Source organism: Trichomycterus rosablanca, chromosome 15 (genome assembly GCF_030014385.1).
Source record: "Trichomycterus rosablanca isolate fTriRos1 chromosome 15, fTriRos1.hap1, whole genome shotgun sequence".
Lineage (NCBI taxonomy): Eukaryota > Metazoa > Chordata > Actinopteri > Siluriformes > Trichomycteridae > Trichomycterus > Trichomycterus rosablanca.
Window position 1 is genome coordinate 4,636,165 of NC_086002.1, and position 16,618 is coordinate 4,652,782.

Below are 16,618 nucleotides of genomic sequence, written 5' to 3' on the forward strand. Positions count from 1 at the left end.
TCCATGTCTCACTGTGTGGCTTTTTGTTTAAGCTTGTGTTTGTGTATGTATATTTTATAATGAAATCATGTTTAACTCACACAGGCAATGATGTAACTCAATGTAAAAGAAATTTAAATTCAGTCATGGAATAAGAACCTCATGGCTTTTCTACAAGATATCCACTCTCAGTTCAGTGCAGTTCCTCTGCCGCTTGCACCCCAAGCAACGAAAGCCACAAAATACGACTGCTTATTTACATCAGCCAGCGGAGGACTGTGCTGTGTCCTGTGTTCACCGTTCATACTGGTGCCATAGCAGGAGTTACTAGAAATCTTATTTGACCTAGACGGCCAACTGTGTCAGCTGAGCACCCAGTCTGGCCAGTAGCACCAGTGTTATTCTAAACCAGGAGCGCTCAAACCATCATATTAGACTTCTTCTGTGCCTTTTTTGTTGTTTTGTTGCTTTTAAAAGTAGGTCTGATCTACATAAGTCATAATAAAAGACAAACATTCCCACAGGTAATTAGAAATTCATTCATTACAGTCCTGGTTGAAAGGGGTTTGTAAATACAGTATGTCTTTTGTAACTGGCAAGAGAACCTCTATTAGCAGTGTTGTATTTTTCTGTAGCTACTGAATAAGATGTTTAATTTAAGAAATCAATTTTTAAATTCCAAATTTCAATCAGTTCCATTAAATTTAATTAAATTCCAAAGCTGTTCAGTGGGGCTGAGGTCAGGGTTCTGGAGTTTATTTAAACTGAGCTTTTCCATGTCTTTTTAAAGCCTGCATTGTGCACAGGGGCACAGTCACACTAAAACAGGAAAGGGCCTTCCCTAATCTCTTAACTCTAAACTCATCTACAGTGGTACCTTGTAACTCGACGTCAACGAGAAATTTTTACCCCTAAGCTCAGCGTTTCCCTTTAACTCAACATGTTCAGGTTGTTTTTTAAAAATGTATTTAATTTCAAATTAACAATGAGCGGTGCGGTAAAACGTCATCAAAGTGCGAATATGAGACGAAACTGCATTTGTGTGGAATAACCATCAAATTCCCTCTGAAAGCTCCACATGTATCTGTGTTTATCTGGATTTTCTTCACTGTTTCACTTTTAAACTTGCGTTACAGCTCGAGGTTCTGAGAAACTGTAAGAATCAGCTTTTATTTCAGTGATTTTATATTATATTTGTGTTATTTTCAGTGTCAAAAACATCCCAATTATTTTACATTAGCCTAAAATATATGCAGTTTCAAGGGACCATGGAACACATTAACAGGTTTCCCAAACATCCTTATGGGAAAAAATACCTTAAAACTCAACATCTTTTAAACTCTGTGCCACTCCCAGAACCGAGTGAGACACGTTGAGTTTCAAGGTACCACTGTATATGGTTTAAGAACACCTTAGACCCTAATAGAGGGCTCCCCTCTGATACTATGTTAATATGTGTTTCCTGCCTTTTCCAGAAAAGCATCAGAGCAGGTTAAGGTTCATAGTGACATGTTATGAAGCTTTACTTGTTTTAAAAGTATTTATTGTATTTTATAATACAGGGTCAATTACAGAGATGTGAATTACCAAAACAACATAGTGCTGTAACAGAGTAAATGCAACGAAAATTCAAAGTGCTTTGGGTGCTGACATTCGTATGAAATTTTAATTAGTCGAGTTTATATATTCTACACTGATCAGCCATAACATTAAAACCACCTCCTTGTTTCTACACTCACTGTCCATGTTATTAGCTCCACTTGCCATATAGAAGCACTTTGTAGTTCTACAATTACTGACTGTAGGCCATCTGTTTCTCTACATACCTTTTTAACCTGCTTTCACCCTGTTCTTCAATGGTCAGGACCCCCACAGAGCAGGTATTATTTAGGTGGTGAATCATTCTCAGCACTGCAGTGACACTGACATGGTGGTGGTGTGTTAGTGTGTGTTGTACTGGTATGAGTGGATCAGACACAGCAGCGCTGCTGGAGTTTTTAAATACTGTCCACTCACTTAGACACTCCTACCTAGTTGGTCCACCTTGTAGATGTAAAGTCAGAGACGATCGCTCATCTATTGCTGCTGTTTGAGTCGGTCATCTTCTAGACCGTCATCAGTGGTCACAGGACGCTGCTCACGGGGCGCTGTTGGCTGGATATTTTTGGTTGGTGGACTATTCTCAGTCCAGCAGTGACAGTGAGGTGTTTAAAAACTCCAGCAGCGCTGCTGTGTCTTATCTACTCATAACGGCACAACACACCACCACCACCATGTCATGTGGTTTTAATGTTATGGCTGATCGGTGTATATAATAATATATTTACTTTAAAGTCGTGTAGGATCTGCTGTATCTCAAAACTGAAGTGTTCTGGTGCTTTGGTATCTGGCCACTAGGTGGCGCTAAAGGAATACAAAACGCCATCACACGACATTGCACTAAAGTTCGGCTAACACATTTAACTTCCCTAAAAGCCCCTGACATTAGCTTTACAGATAAATCTTTAGACAGAAATAACACAAAAGTAAAACAAATATTTAGTTTATTTGGTTAACTGGAGTTATATAACGACTCTGAATATGTACAGTGTGTGTAAAATGGCTTCAGTGCTAACATGACACACTCCATACAGTAGTTATAGACCTATCTGTGGTTGAACTTTGGTTATCTGCACTACATTATTCACAAAAAGAGAAGAAAAGAAAAACATTCACGAGAGCTTAGTGTTTACAGAGCGTCAGTGCTTTATACAGGAATCCACATGCATTAAGAACAACTCCGCTAATGTCAGACGGTGTTTATAAAAGCTTCGATGCACATCGATGCACAGTGGTTTACCAAAACGTTGCTGGCTGAAAGGAAAGTGTTGTTCTATTTGTGAATGTTCTCCCTACTTTTTAGGACAGTAAATAACAGTAAATAAAGTATGTGGGCACCTCAACATTAGCTTGTTAGACTTCGTTTTTCAAAACCAAGGCATGGGCAAGGGATTGTGGAGAGTTTTTGTAGGAAATTGTCCTCATTAAGTCAAAAGAGCATGTTTGTGGTCAGGTACTATAGTAATATAGACAAGAAGTCCTAGCTTGTGATGGGCGTTCTAATTCATCCTACAGGTGTTCAATGGGGCTGGGGGCAGCACGGTCGCCTCACAGCAAGAAGGTCCTGGGTTCGATCCCCAGGTGGGGCGGCCCGGGTCCTTTCTGTGTGGAGTTTGCATGTTCTCCCCGTGGCCATGTGGGTTTCCTCCGGGTGCTCTGGTTTCCTCCCACAGTCCAAAGACGTGCAAGTGAGGTGAATTGGAGACACTAAATTGTCCATGACTGTTTGATGTAACCTTGTGAACTGGTGAATCTTGTGTAATGAGTAACTACCGTTCCTGTCAGGAATGTAACCAAAAGTGTAAAACATGACGTTAAAATCCTAATAAATAAATAAATAAATCAATGGGACTGAGCTCAGGTCTCCATGCTGGCTACTAAAACTCGAAAGTCTTACTATGTCTTTATTGACTTTGCTTTGTGCACAGGGGCACAATCATACTGTAACAGTAACTTCTTATCAACAATTATACTGTAACTTTTTCCACAGAGACGTAGGCATTTACTTTATTTTATAGAAGAATATTGATTTTGTACACTTATTGGCAACTGGTGGTGTTGAAACATTCATCTGGACTTTTGGCCACTGTCATTTAGTGTAAATGTTAACTGTCTCTGTGAACAGAAGACTTAAAACAAACCAAGATGGCATTCCTTATTGAACCAATTGGCACAAGGGGGCACTCTAAGCTGCTTGTTTCTGGGGTCCTGTTTTCTTACGGGAACGATGACGGTAGCGTCTCCTCAAAATTCACTGACATTAACACAGATAAACCCTTACATGGGTTGACAAGTTAAAAACAGCAATTTAATTGGTTAAGTTGAGTTATATAGATGACTCTGAATATGTACAGTATAGGTAAAATGGTTTCAGTGCTAACATGCCAGTGTGTTCATAGAATGCTCAGCATAAATAATCCCAAAGCTTTAGCCTTCTCTGCAGTCCATATAGTTCTCCTTGATCCAGTAGCAGATCTGAGCATATTTTAAAGGGGTGATGCGCACTGCCACGTTAAACTCCTGGGGGGCGTTATTGAGGTCCACCCACTGGTGTCCTGAAAAGACTCCAATCACTTTCCGCTCCCAGCGTCGGTGCCTGCGGTCCCACATCCGCGCATAGACCCCGGAGCCACTAGCGCCGGGCTGTGCATCACAGTGCTGATACAGTAGGTCATAGGTTTCATCCCCAGACTTGCAAAAGCGGTACACCAGCTGGCCCTGTCGATCATTGTCAAAGCCAGAGAATTGAACTCGCTGCCCAGGCAGCTGCTTGGCAGGAGGACTCACTCCTATCTTCATGTGCTTCCGCTTATGAGCCTTTTTGAGCTCCAAGAGGGCATAATCATAGTCCATGCCAATGTCATTTGCGTTGCCCTTTATCCAACCCTTGGGCACGTGAGTGCGCTTGACTCTGATCCACTGGAACTTCATTTTGTTGCTTGTGCTGTTGTTAACTGGATCTTTCTGATGCGGCTTTAGGAAGCCCACTCTTAGCCTCTGCGCACCTTTGACATAGTTCTTCCCATCATGGATGCAGTGTGCCGCTGTGAGAACATGCCGGTCACCCACTAGTGTGCCTGAGCAACCGGTTGACAGCTTGACAGCCGCTGAGAACGGGTAGCTCAACAAGAAGTCCCGGCCTATGATGCTAAAACGTCCGTCGTGGCCAAAGATCTGCCGTTTGGCTCTGGAGCGGCCTTGCACTGCGGGGCTCTTCTGCAGTGTGGCTGGATTAAAGCCATAGATTCCTACCAGTGTCTCGGTCAGCTGGCCATTTGAGTAGAGGGTCTCGTAAGACAGGAAGCTGCGTAGATCCCAGTAGTTGGGCGTTGGGGCCTGCTTGTGACACTCAGGACTGCAGGAAGAGGTCACCTCTAGTTGAGCTGGCCCGAGAAAATCAGGGGTCGGCCTTGTCTCAGTTTGTTGGGGAAGGACCACAGGGACACGCTGCAAAGGCCACTGAGGCTTGTGGGTGAGGGCTGGACAAACACTCATGAGCAGGAAGAACAGAACAGGAAGAAGCAGGGACGCCATGGTTGTAACGCACCTTAGGATGGTTAAAAAGAACCAAACAAACAGAAAAGAAAATGACCTTTAGTTTTTCAACACATGCTAGCTCTTCTAACACAACTCTGTCCCATTTTCCTGTTTACATTACCACAAACAAGTTAAACAAGTATGACATCCAGAGTTCCTTGAACTAAGACTTACAGGACATGAAAATTTTTTTTTGGTGTGATTTCATGACCAACAATCTATGATAATCCAGCAGACTTAAATAACTCGATCACACTATTTGTGATTGCATGGCGAGACAGCAAAAGCATGGAACCGACTGTCCTGTGGTATATTTAGCAACTGGGCTTGTGGAACAGAAGAGGACTGGCAGTCTGCTTGGAATTTTACGGCATAAAGGAATTACACGTTTCCTCTGTTTCCAGGCAAAACATTTTCTAATGTAAATAAATAGGCTTTATTTATTCCTTGTACTGTGAAAAGCACCGAGCTCTGTGTCGCCACACAGTCACACGTAGCTCAGGGGCTGGAAACTTCTTAGGTCTATTCTTAGTTCAAGGAGCTTTATCTGTCCTTCAGATGTCTGTCTTGTTTGCCAGCTCCTTTCTCAGTATTCTGAAAGTGTCCTTAAGCTGGTTTAGAAATGCTTAAAACATCCTGGATTGCTGATTGTATAAATACACTATATGGCCAAAAGTAAGTAAACACCCCTGTTAATGATGAGTTCAGGTGTTTCAGCCACACCCATTGCTAACAGCCCCGAAAGTAGAAGATAAAGGACATTTCCTCTTTTTAACATGACTGAACCGCTGCACACAAAGCGAGGTTCATAAAGATAAAAAAGGTTGGACAAATTTAGTAGGAAGGAACTCTATAGTCTTGCACAGAGCACTGACCCCACCGAACACATCTGGGATGAAATGGAACATCCACTGTGAGCCAGGTCTTCTAGTCCATCATTAATTCTCTTGCGACACAAATTCCCATAGATAAACTTTTGGAAAGCCTTCTCAGAAGAGTGCAGATTATTATAGCCATATACAGGTCCTTCTCAAAAAATTAGCATATTGTGATAAAGTTCATTATTTTCCATAATGTAATGATAAAAATTAAACTTTCATATATTTTAGATTCATTGCACACCAACTGAAATATTTCAGGTCTTTTATTGTTTTAATACTGATGATTTTGGCATACAGCTCATGAAAACCCAAAATTCCTATCTCAAAAAATTAGCATATCATGAAAAGGTTCTCTAAACGAGCTATTAACCTAATCATCTGAATCAACGAATTAACTCTAAACACCTGCAAAAGATTCCTGAGGCTTTTAAAAACACCCAGCCTGGTTCATTACTCAAAACTGCAATCATGGGTAAGACTGCCGACCTGACTGCTGTCCAGAAGGCCATCATTGACACCCTCAAGCAAGAGGGTAAGACACAGAAAGAAATTTCTGAACGAATAGGCTGTTCCCAGAGTGCTGTATCAAGGCACCTCAGTGGGAAGTCTGTGGGAAGGAAAAAGTGTGGCAGAAAACGCTGCACAACGAGAAGAGGTGACCGGACCCTGAGGAAGATTGTGGAGAAGGGCCGATTCCAGACCTTGGGGGACCTGCGGAAGCAGTGGACTGAGTCTGGAGTAGAAACATCCAGAGCCACCGTGCACAGGCGTGTGCAGGAAATGGGCTACAGGTGCCGCATTCCCCAGGTCAAGCCACTTTCGAACCAGAAACAGCGGCAGAAGCGCCTGACCTGGGCTACAGAGAAGCAGCACTGGACTGTTGCTCAGTGGTCCAAAGTACTGTTTTCGGAAATCAAGGTGCCAGAGTCTGGAGGAAGACTGGGGAGAAGGAAATGCCAAAATGCCTGAAGTCCAGTGTCAAGTACCCACAGTCAGTGATGGTCTGGGGTGCCATGTCAGCTGCTGGTGTTGGTCCACTGTGTTTTATCAAGGGCAGGGTCAATGCAGCTAGCTATCAGGAGATTTTGGAGCACTTCATGCTTCCATCTGCTGAAAAGCTTTATGGAGATGAAGATTTCATTTTTCAGCACGACCTGGCACCTGCTCACAGTGCCAAAACCACTGGTGAATGGTTTACTGACCATGGTATTACTGTGCTCAATTGGCCTGCCAACTCTCCTGACCTGAACCCCATAGAGAATCTGTGGGATATTGTGAAGAGAAAGTTGAGAGACACAAGACCCAACACTCTGGATGAGCTTAAGGCCGCTATCGAAGCATCCTGGGCCTCCATAACACCTCATCAGTGCCACAGGCTGATTGCCTCCATGCCACGCCGCATTGAAGCAGTCATTTCTGCAAAAGGATTCCCGACCAAGTATTGAGTGCATAACTGAACATAATTATTTGAAGGTTGACTTTTTTTGTATTAAAAACACTTCTTTTATTGGTCGGATGAAATATGCTAATTTTTTGAGATAGGAATTTTGGGTTTTCATGAGCTGTATGCCAAAATCATCAGTATTAAAACAATAAAAGACCTGAAATATTTCAGTTGGTGTGCAATGAATCTAAAATATATGAAAGTTTAATTTTTATCATTACATTATGGAAAATAATGAACTTTATCACAATATGCTAATTTTTTGAGAAGGACCTGTAGAAGACATGTATGTGGGTGGGATCCATATGTCCAACAATCTTAAGGGAGGTTATCTAGATACTTTTGGCCATAGAGTATATTTACGTCAATAAAGTCATTTTTTATAGTTTCAGTTAGCCTGACTGGATGTCTATGGACTTGTGGGAGGAAACCAGAGCACCCGGAGGAAACCCACACAGACTGAGGTAGAACATGCAAACTCAAGTTAGGCTAATTCTGCAGGTTTTGTAAGTGCCTTTGACAGACTTTTATACATTTTAACAGTATTCAAGTTAGGAGATTTACTAGGTCATGCAAGTTCAATCTCTAAGCACTTCTAAGCAATCTCTAAGGTCCTTCGTTGCCATGATTGCTCCTAATTTTAGGAAATCTTGCCAACCATGTGTAACCTATGATAAAACCAGATGCACTTAGTAGAACAACATGTTTAATTTGCATGAATCCTGGTCAGGGTCGTAGTGGGTCCGATTCATTGGGCAAGAGACAGGAAACACCCCGGACGAGTCCAAAGACATGCAGTCAAGCTAACTGGAGCTACTAAAATTGTTCTAAGTGTGTGTATAGGGCAGTTGTAGCCTAGTTTACATTTACATTTTCAGCATTTAGCAGACGCTTTTATCCAAAGCGACTTACACAGTGAGCGGAACACAATGAGCAATTGAGGGTTAAGGGCCTTGCTCAAGGACCCAACAGTGGCAACTTGGTGGTGGCGGGGCTTGAACCGGCAACCTTCTGTTTACTAGTCCAGTACCTTAACCACTGAGCTATCATTGGCCCCCTAGTGGTTAAGGTACTGGTCCAGTAATCAGAAGGTTGCCGGTTCAAGCCTCACCACTGCCAGGTTGCCACTGTTGGGCCCTTGAGCAAGGCCCTTAACCCTCAATTGCTTTGATAATACTGTATACTGTCACAGTACTGTAAGTCACTTTGGATAAAAGTGTCTGCTAATTGCTGAAAATGTAAATGTGTGTCTGCCCTGTGATGGACTGCTGATTTGACCAGGGTGTTCCCTGCCTTTCACCCAATGAAGCAGACCCACAAGGACCCTGACCAGGATAAAGCGGTGGTAAAACAGCTAATTATAATATAACTATCATCAAAATTACAGTTTTAAATACTTTATCTGCATCTTTTCTGAATTTTGGAATAAAAAAGTTCTGAAAGTCACTAAAATAAGTGATATATAGTTGGTATTTATTGAGATATGCAGTTGATTTAAATGCATACTTGGTTGTTGATTGTACTAATAGCAATCACAGTCACCGAAGCAGGTTAAATGGTTGCCGCATTGCAATATGGGATCCGAGGACCTGGGTTCGGTTACTGTCTGTAAGCAGTTTTGCATGTTTACCCCGTGTCTACGTGGGTTTATTTTAATTACAGACATCCCAAAAACCTGCAGAATGTGAAGTAGCTGATCTTAATCAACCCTAGGTGTAGGTACGTACGTAAAGATGTATTCTTGCTTTAAGTTCAGTGTTTCCTGGTGACCCACCTCGACCCTTACCAGGAGGCATTGTTATTATTTTTATCATAACTATAACTATTATAACAGGCTTTTGCGCTTGATGTAAATACAGTAAAAACAAGAACAATAACCCAAATGTCAGATACTTTGAGATGGATTTATTGCACTACAGGTGATGAAATAAGAAGGTAAATGTAAAGTGAATAATAGTCACCTGTGGCTGAGGGTCCGAGTGCTTCAATAAGCAGGTGTTTCCAAAGCAGCGCACCTATTTAAGGAAATCTAATCTAAAGAAGTCCGTTTAAATGTTGCATGTTGCATTGAAATAAAAATGTCAGGTTATGTCGCTTGTTTCCTTCTTCCTCTGGTCTCATCTTGTCTAGAGCCTCAGTAAAAGTTTCCAGACGCTGGATGCGGGTGAGAGCAGCAGCGTCCATGAGCAAAGCCCCAGAACACCACCAGCTCACACACGTGACCGCGCACAGTGCGCGCTCATGTATCCAGCCAGCGGCTGTGCGCGCACACGAATCCATACTTGAGTACTAGGTAGTGTGCTAGAACAGTACTCAAACCGAGTCTGTACTTTCACTGCAGCATAGACCGCATACTAACGTACCATATAGTATGTGAATCGTATGTTTTAACGTGTTATAGGAGAGTAGAGACGATAAAGTCACTTAAAAAGTATATTTAGAGACTCAAGTCAAATTTATTTATATAGCGCATTTTACAATAGACATTGTCTCAAAGCAACTTTACAAAATCCAGGACCAACAGACCAAAACCCCTGTTGAGCAAGCCGAGGGCGACAGTGGCAAGGAAAAACTCCCTTAAAATTACAGGAAGAAACCTTGAGAGGAACCAGACTCAGCAGGGACCTCCATCCTTCTTGGGTGTATGGAGGATACTTTAAATGAATAAGATTTACACAAATCATACAAACACAGAATTAAAATGAACTAAAAGTTATAACTAGCAATAATAAATGAACAAATAATAATAGAGTTATAATTCAGTCCAGTCTGTAATAAAGTCTGTAGTGAGTTCTTGACATTCTTGGTGCAAACACGCCAGGTCCCGTCACATCCAGCAGGAGCAGCATTGTTGGCACGTCAGTCTCGACTTCATTCCTTAACCTCGGGCAGGTAAACAGGTTTCCATCAGAAGGACCTTGGGGTAAAACAACAGAAACTGTAGTTAAAAATGTAAAATGCGGAGACCTAAATATTACACACAATTGAGGTCTAAAGTCTGCACATGCTTGTTCACTATATGGACAAAAGTATATGGACACCTGAAATAAGCTTGTTGGACATCCTATTGCAAAACCACATTAATATAATGAGAATGATTTCTTCAACAATTTGGCTCATGTCTGCTGAAAATTGTCCAGTGTCTGCCTATTAATATTTATTTATTAGGATCTTATCGTCATGTTGACACACTTTGGTTACATTCATGACAGGACAAGTAGTTACTTGTTACACAAAATTCATCAGTTTAAGGACAATGGACAATTTTGTATCTCCAATTCACCTCACTTGCATGTCTTTGGAATGTGGGAGGCACGGGGAGAGCATGCAAACTCCACACAGAAAGGACCCGGACAGGCGCTCATGTGGCGCAGCGGTAAAAACACGCGCTGGAACCGGACCTGGGATCTCGAATACATCGTATCGAATCTCAGCTCTGCCTGCCGGCTAAGGCTGAGCGGCCACATGAACAAAGATTGGCCTGTTGTTCAGATATGAGAAAAGAGTGCTCTTAGGGTGTGTCTCTCCGTACACAACGCTGAGCTGCACTGCACTCGTAAAAGTGCAGGTGATAAGATGCATACGGCTGCTGCCCACGTGTCGGAGGGGGCGAGGGTTAGCGTCGTTCTCCTCAATCAGAGCAGGGATCGGCATTGGTGGAGAGGAAGCATGACGCAATCGGGCAATTGGACGTGCTAAAAAAGGGAGAAAAAGGGGAGAAAATGCATAAACAAAATATATAAAAAAAAGAAAGGACCCAGACAACCTCATCTGGGAATCGAACCCAGGACCTTCTTGCTGTGAGGCGACAGTGCTAACCACTGAGTCACCGTGCTGCCTGCCCATTAATAAGGTGACCAGATTTCTAGCATAGCCTACACAATAATCAATGACTATGAATTAAAAAAGAACAGGGACAGTCTGGGTACTTTCACTTGTAACATAGTGATTGCAGTTTAAGTAAAATATGGAATACATATTCATATGGTCAACAACAATGGCCTAGTAAGGTGTATTTAATTATCTCTCCAGTCAGGTACAATACAGAAATGCTGATATGGTTGCGTAGGGAGGTTCAGGGTTCCTGGGGATCCTCATGGTCCCGGAGGTTTGACTACAATATAAGCAGAAGAGATAACAGCCAAAACAAGACAAGAGAACATCTGCACTTCTGAACTGCATGACAGCGTAATGGTGTATTTTGGTTATTATTTTTGTTTCTCAAGGGAAACCCATTGAACCTCCTCTGTCAGCTATTTGTCACTGATCTTTTTCTTTACTGACTGTTTTACTGTCATTGCTTGATTCTTGTTACTTCCTTTAATACTACTTTTACTTTTTGCTCTTCTCTCAATGCAGTTAACATTTCCCATCTCCAGTATTCCCTCCTCCTCCTACTGTTCAGAGATTCTTCACCTTTTCGTATCTTTCTCACTGACCTTCTTTAATACCTTTAACTGTAATTATAAGACTTTAATAATTGATTTATTAATATTGGTAGGCTCAGTCTACTGTAAATAGAAAAAGAGCTGAAAGGGGTTAATTACCTTTACGGCGGTCCAGTCATGTCATATTTACAGTGTTGGATTAAGGTTTTTAATACTAGATATATCGTCAAAAGTATGCCGACACCTAACCTTGAGATTTCCATTCGAAAATCATAGCCATTTTTAAGAAATTACACCCTGGCTACAACAGCCTCTATACTTTTGGAAAGGCTTCTACTAGATCTAAGAGTGTGGTCATTTCTTAAACTCATAGAATTGATAAAAGTATATAATTTATGTGGCATATCATTTATTTTATGTAATTGATTTTAGAGTTAATAATTAGGAGGGGTGTCCACATACTTTTGGTCATACACCAAGTCTTCACCAGGGGTGTCAATAGTTCTAAAATAGTTCTGTTTTTACTGTAAACATAATAAATCCAAGGACTGTTTATTATGTCTATAAACTCAGGCTATTTTGTAAATTATCTTGTGGCCACCAGTTTATGTGAAAAGCCATTATTGGACTTTTGGATGTTGTTGAGAACTGGAAAATCAAATAAAAATGTAAACCCTCATTTTCTTAAGCATTCTTGAACAATTCATTCAGTCTGGATTTTGATTTAAATGCTGCCAAAGGTCAGTTAATGATGTAAGAGAGTAACGCTTTCCCATGGCTACATTTCTCCTTATTTAGGTATCCAGGGGTCAAGGACATGAAATACGTCCTCAGATATTTTGCTTTGGGTCTTGTGAGAATTGTAAGCATGTACCCAATGCAGTAGAGTTTTGATAAAAATCCACATGGGAAAAATTAATTATACAAAGCTATGGGCACTCGGGTGGCACGGCAATATAGTACATTTGCCTCTCGGCTGGTCGGGCAATCTCTAGTCACACCGGCCATGGTTGAGGGAGGAAAGGCTAAACGAGATGTTGCCTGATTTCTGTAGCAACAGCAACTACTTCTGTGCAATCATGCCACTTTACTAAATCTTTCACATCTTGTTCTGTAAAAAAGGGACAACAATGCAGAAAGGACAGAAAACAGAAAGAGGATGAGGAGATTGAGTAGGATTTCTGCCCTCTGATGATGACCCTGGTACTGGTGGGTGAAGCAGGGATTCCATGAAAGCTTGGTCTGTTTTGGAATATTGGCTTAGTCACCATGGTAGCATTGAAGACTGCATGTTTGCATTTATCACCCTCCTACTCCGGCCTCAGCCCTGGGCACATGGCCTGGATGTCCTAATATTGGTGCAATCTTCCTCTAAACTGTCTATCACCTGATTGTTGTCGTTACCAGAAGTTCATTTTGAGTTTATTTGTGTTGTCATGTATCTCCAGTTGCTTAACACTTTACAAGACTCACTTATCATTTTTAACTGGTGCTAAAACTGTTTTTAATTACAATTAGTTATAAACTGGGCATCCTTCCTAAAGACATAGACAATCCTGTCTGTGTAGATGCCTGGCCAGCCGATAGCACCACTGAGATTTGAACAGATGTCAGCAGTGACGGGCTGGTGTTGCAGATGAGCGCCTTTTCATTGTTAATCATTAATCCTTTTAATAACCACTGCCCAACCCCAAGTTGCCACTGTAGGGCCCCTGACCAAGGCCCCAAAGGCCCTAAATCAAAATAATAATAATTATACAATCAGCAAATTCGTTTTTTAATTTGTTTTCATCAACCAGTCTATCCTGGTCACTGTCACGAAACAGGGTGCCAATTAATTGCAGGGTTTCGGTCAGTCTTCTCCTCATCAGAGAGTCGATAATGTCTGTATAGACGCCCGGCCGGCCGTTAGCCCTGCTGGGATTCAAACCCGGATCTCAGCATTGGTGGGCTAGCATGAAAGACCACCGTACCACCCAAGCATCTTTAGTAAAGATAGTAGCAATTAAATTTACTTAATACTGTCATAATTTAATAAACCATACATTTCTTAAAGGTTACACACACACGTCATTCTTATAATTCACTACATTTTAGTATCAAATGAAGGATTTATGTGCTACTTTCACCACAGTTACAAGTATGGCTCTGTGTGAAGAACAAATGTCGAGGAGTTGATGGCTCCAGTGCAAGATCAGTGAAATTATTTAACAAAAGTGGACAAAAGCCAGCTTTCTGTACATCCTCCCATAAAACCATAAAAACGATGCTGATGACCTTCTGTGCCGAAGAAAAGTTCCTCCTATCTCTCATCAAAGCTCTCCCGAACCTTTTAAGTAAAAAAAAAGGAAATCAAAAAGGCCAAGTAATACAGCATTGTAACACAAAAAAGCATAGCTTTGTGTCATTAAACGTAAAGGCTTCTGTCTTTCCATGTGTAAGTGGTAAATACCACGCTCATTATAGGTGTTATGAATGTTCAGAGTCCAGAGTTCAAGGAATCTGAAAAATTCCCCCATGCTTGTCCCCCATGAGTCATAGATGAGTCAGGGCCACCAGGGAGAGGCTGAGAAAACTCCAGCAGCTTTTCAAAGTAGCTTCACAAAGAAAGAGATGGAGGGGGTGGCCTGTGATGGTCTCCTGCTTTAGGCTGAGCATTGTAATGATTAAGGTTATGATTTGGCCAAAAACTGTCTTCATTTTTCCCGAAAGTAGAGGGTGTTGCTTGCACAAGGGTGCTCCAGATTCTTTTGCCAATACAGTGACACTGTCCCTTAGTCCAAGTTTCATAGAATGGCTGAGAGAACGAGCTTTTTCGTAACGGATGAAAGAACACATGATTAATTGAGAATGACAACAATCCTAATGATGTGTACCCTTAAGATATCTGGGGGATCGTTTGGATTACTCACAACCTGGATTGCCAAGTCTTAGCACCATTTGCAGCATTTCCATTTCCTTATTTTCCCTCTTCTAGTGTTTGTCTTTCATCAGGATCAGCTGACTAACCATTATTTCTCTTGAAACATGACTAAATGTGCTTAAGTGACACAGCAGTCTTATATGCCAATCCATCACAGGCTTGGCCAGGTCCTTTAAACGCAACTGACTGTGTCTGAAGGAAGGTATGATTCACCTTCTTGCTGCTTTAACATGGGTTCCCTCTGTCTGGTTTAGGTCCTGGAACGAATGGTACAAGAATACAGAAAAAGTCGTTGGAATCCATCCACCGCTGGCCGGAGTAATTATGCAGTCTGCAGTTTTACAGGTTTGGAGGAGGTGTGTGCTACCTTTCTTTTGTTTTGGCCAACAAGGGTGCTGTACAACAGACAGAAGTCACCAGAGTACACAAAATTGCAAGAAAAAAAGGGCAGTCGGGTGGCTACACTAGTCTACTACTGCTGTGGTCTGGAAATCCAGAGTTCGACTTTTAGTGGGTCGATCTGCTGGATGGGCATATGAACGAACACGGACATGACTGGCTATTGTCTGGAATGGGGAGGAGGGGGGATTTGGCTGAAAGGAAAGATGGTAGGAAAAAACCCTTTATTTAAAATAAAGGAATAGTAAAATAAAAGAAGTAAAAGTAACATTTCTAATTACTGACATTTAAAAATCTGGATTAAACAAAACTAATCTGTTCTACAAGGAACCTCCCAATATCAGACCTCCTACCAATGAAACCGTTACACAGCAGTTTATTCACATTTTTGGCATTTAGCAGACGCTTTTATCTAAAGAGACTTACAGTACTGTGACAGTATATTGTCTAAACAATTGAGGGTTAAGGGCCTTGCTCAAGGGCTGAACAGTTGCAACCTGGCAGTGGTGGGGCTCAAACCAGCGACCTTTGGATTAATAGTTTAGTACCTTAACCACTAGGCTGCAACAAGTTCATCCAGCTCATATAGCTATGAAGCTTGGTTTAATTCTGGAAAGCTTTATTTCTTTGATCAACAGATCTATTTTGATTAATCACAAAGTGTTTACTTTATAATGTAAGCATATCACATTTGATATCAGCTTAAACTGCTTAGAGTTTTATGCAGGCTGATGACTGTATAATTAAACTTCAGGCTTGATTGCTACAATCCTTTCTGGTTTCAATCCTTTCTTCTCTACGAAGCATTCAGGTAAATAGTGAACATTTAGTTTGCAGTGATCACAACGATTTTATGTAACTTTCTTCTGAGCTGACATTACTGGTTTACTGAATAAAAGAGGCTCAGATTTAAAACTCTTGCCTTGGGTGTCGGGTTCTACTAAACAGTGGTTTCAGAACTTTTTGCACCCACTAATGTGCTGTGGATTTGATTTGGTATAAATATAATTACCATAATATTAGAACATTTCCTTCGAACATGTACACTCTGAAAAATAATATACTGGATCTACTTAAAAAAATTATGGTAACAATTTGCATGCATTTTTCTATGTAATCTCAACTAGCATGTTTTAAGTAAATGCAACAAGCCTCTCGCTGTTAAACTAACTTAACTAAATTAGGTAATATCAACATGAAAATCTTTAAAACCATCACGCAAAATTAATCTGAATCTACTTAATTTTAATTTCATTGTTTTGTTCCACAAACCCAAATAAATTAGGTTCCACTGATATGAATATGCTGAATATTATTGTAATGTCGACACGATAGGAATCAGCTATTTTACTGAACCATTGGACAGACACTTATTCATACACATACACATTCTTACCACAAATGCACATGCTGATCCATTTCTCCGCATATCAACAAAGTTGAATCAGTTTATCTGGACACAAGTTTG

At 41.2% G+C, this 16,618-nt stretch overlaps 1 protein-coding gene across 1 annotated transcript; it reads right to left on the minus strand.

The window, feature by feature from the left end:
• Positions 1-1,532: 1,532 nt before the first annotated feature.
• LOC134329396 (serine protease 23-like) lies at positions 1,533-9,551 on the minus strand. The gene is made up of 2 exons (XM_063010647.1): positions 9,402-9,551; positions 1,533-5,125 (listed from the first exon to the last, which is right to left on the minus strand). Exon 2 carries the CDS (start codon positions 5,110-5,112, stop codon positions 4,006-4,008), a length of 1,107 nt encoding a protein of 368 aa, XP_062866717.1. The 5' UTR covers positions 5,113-5,125; positions 9,402-9,551; the 3' UTR covers positions 1,533-4,005.
• Positions 9,552-16,618: the final 7,067 nt, after the last annotated feature.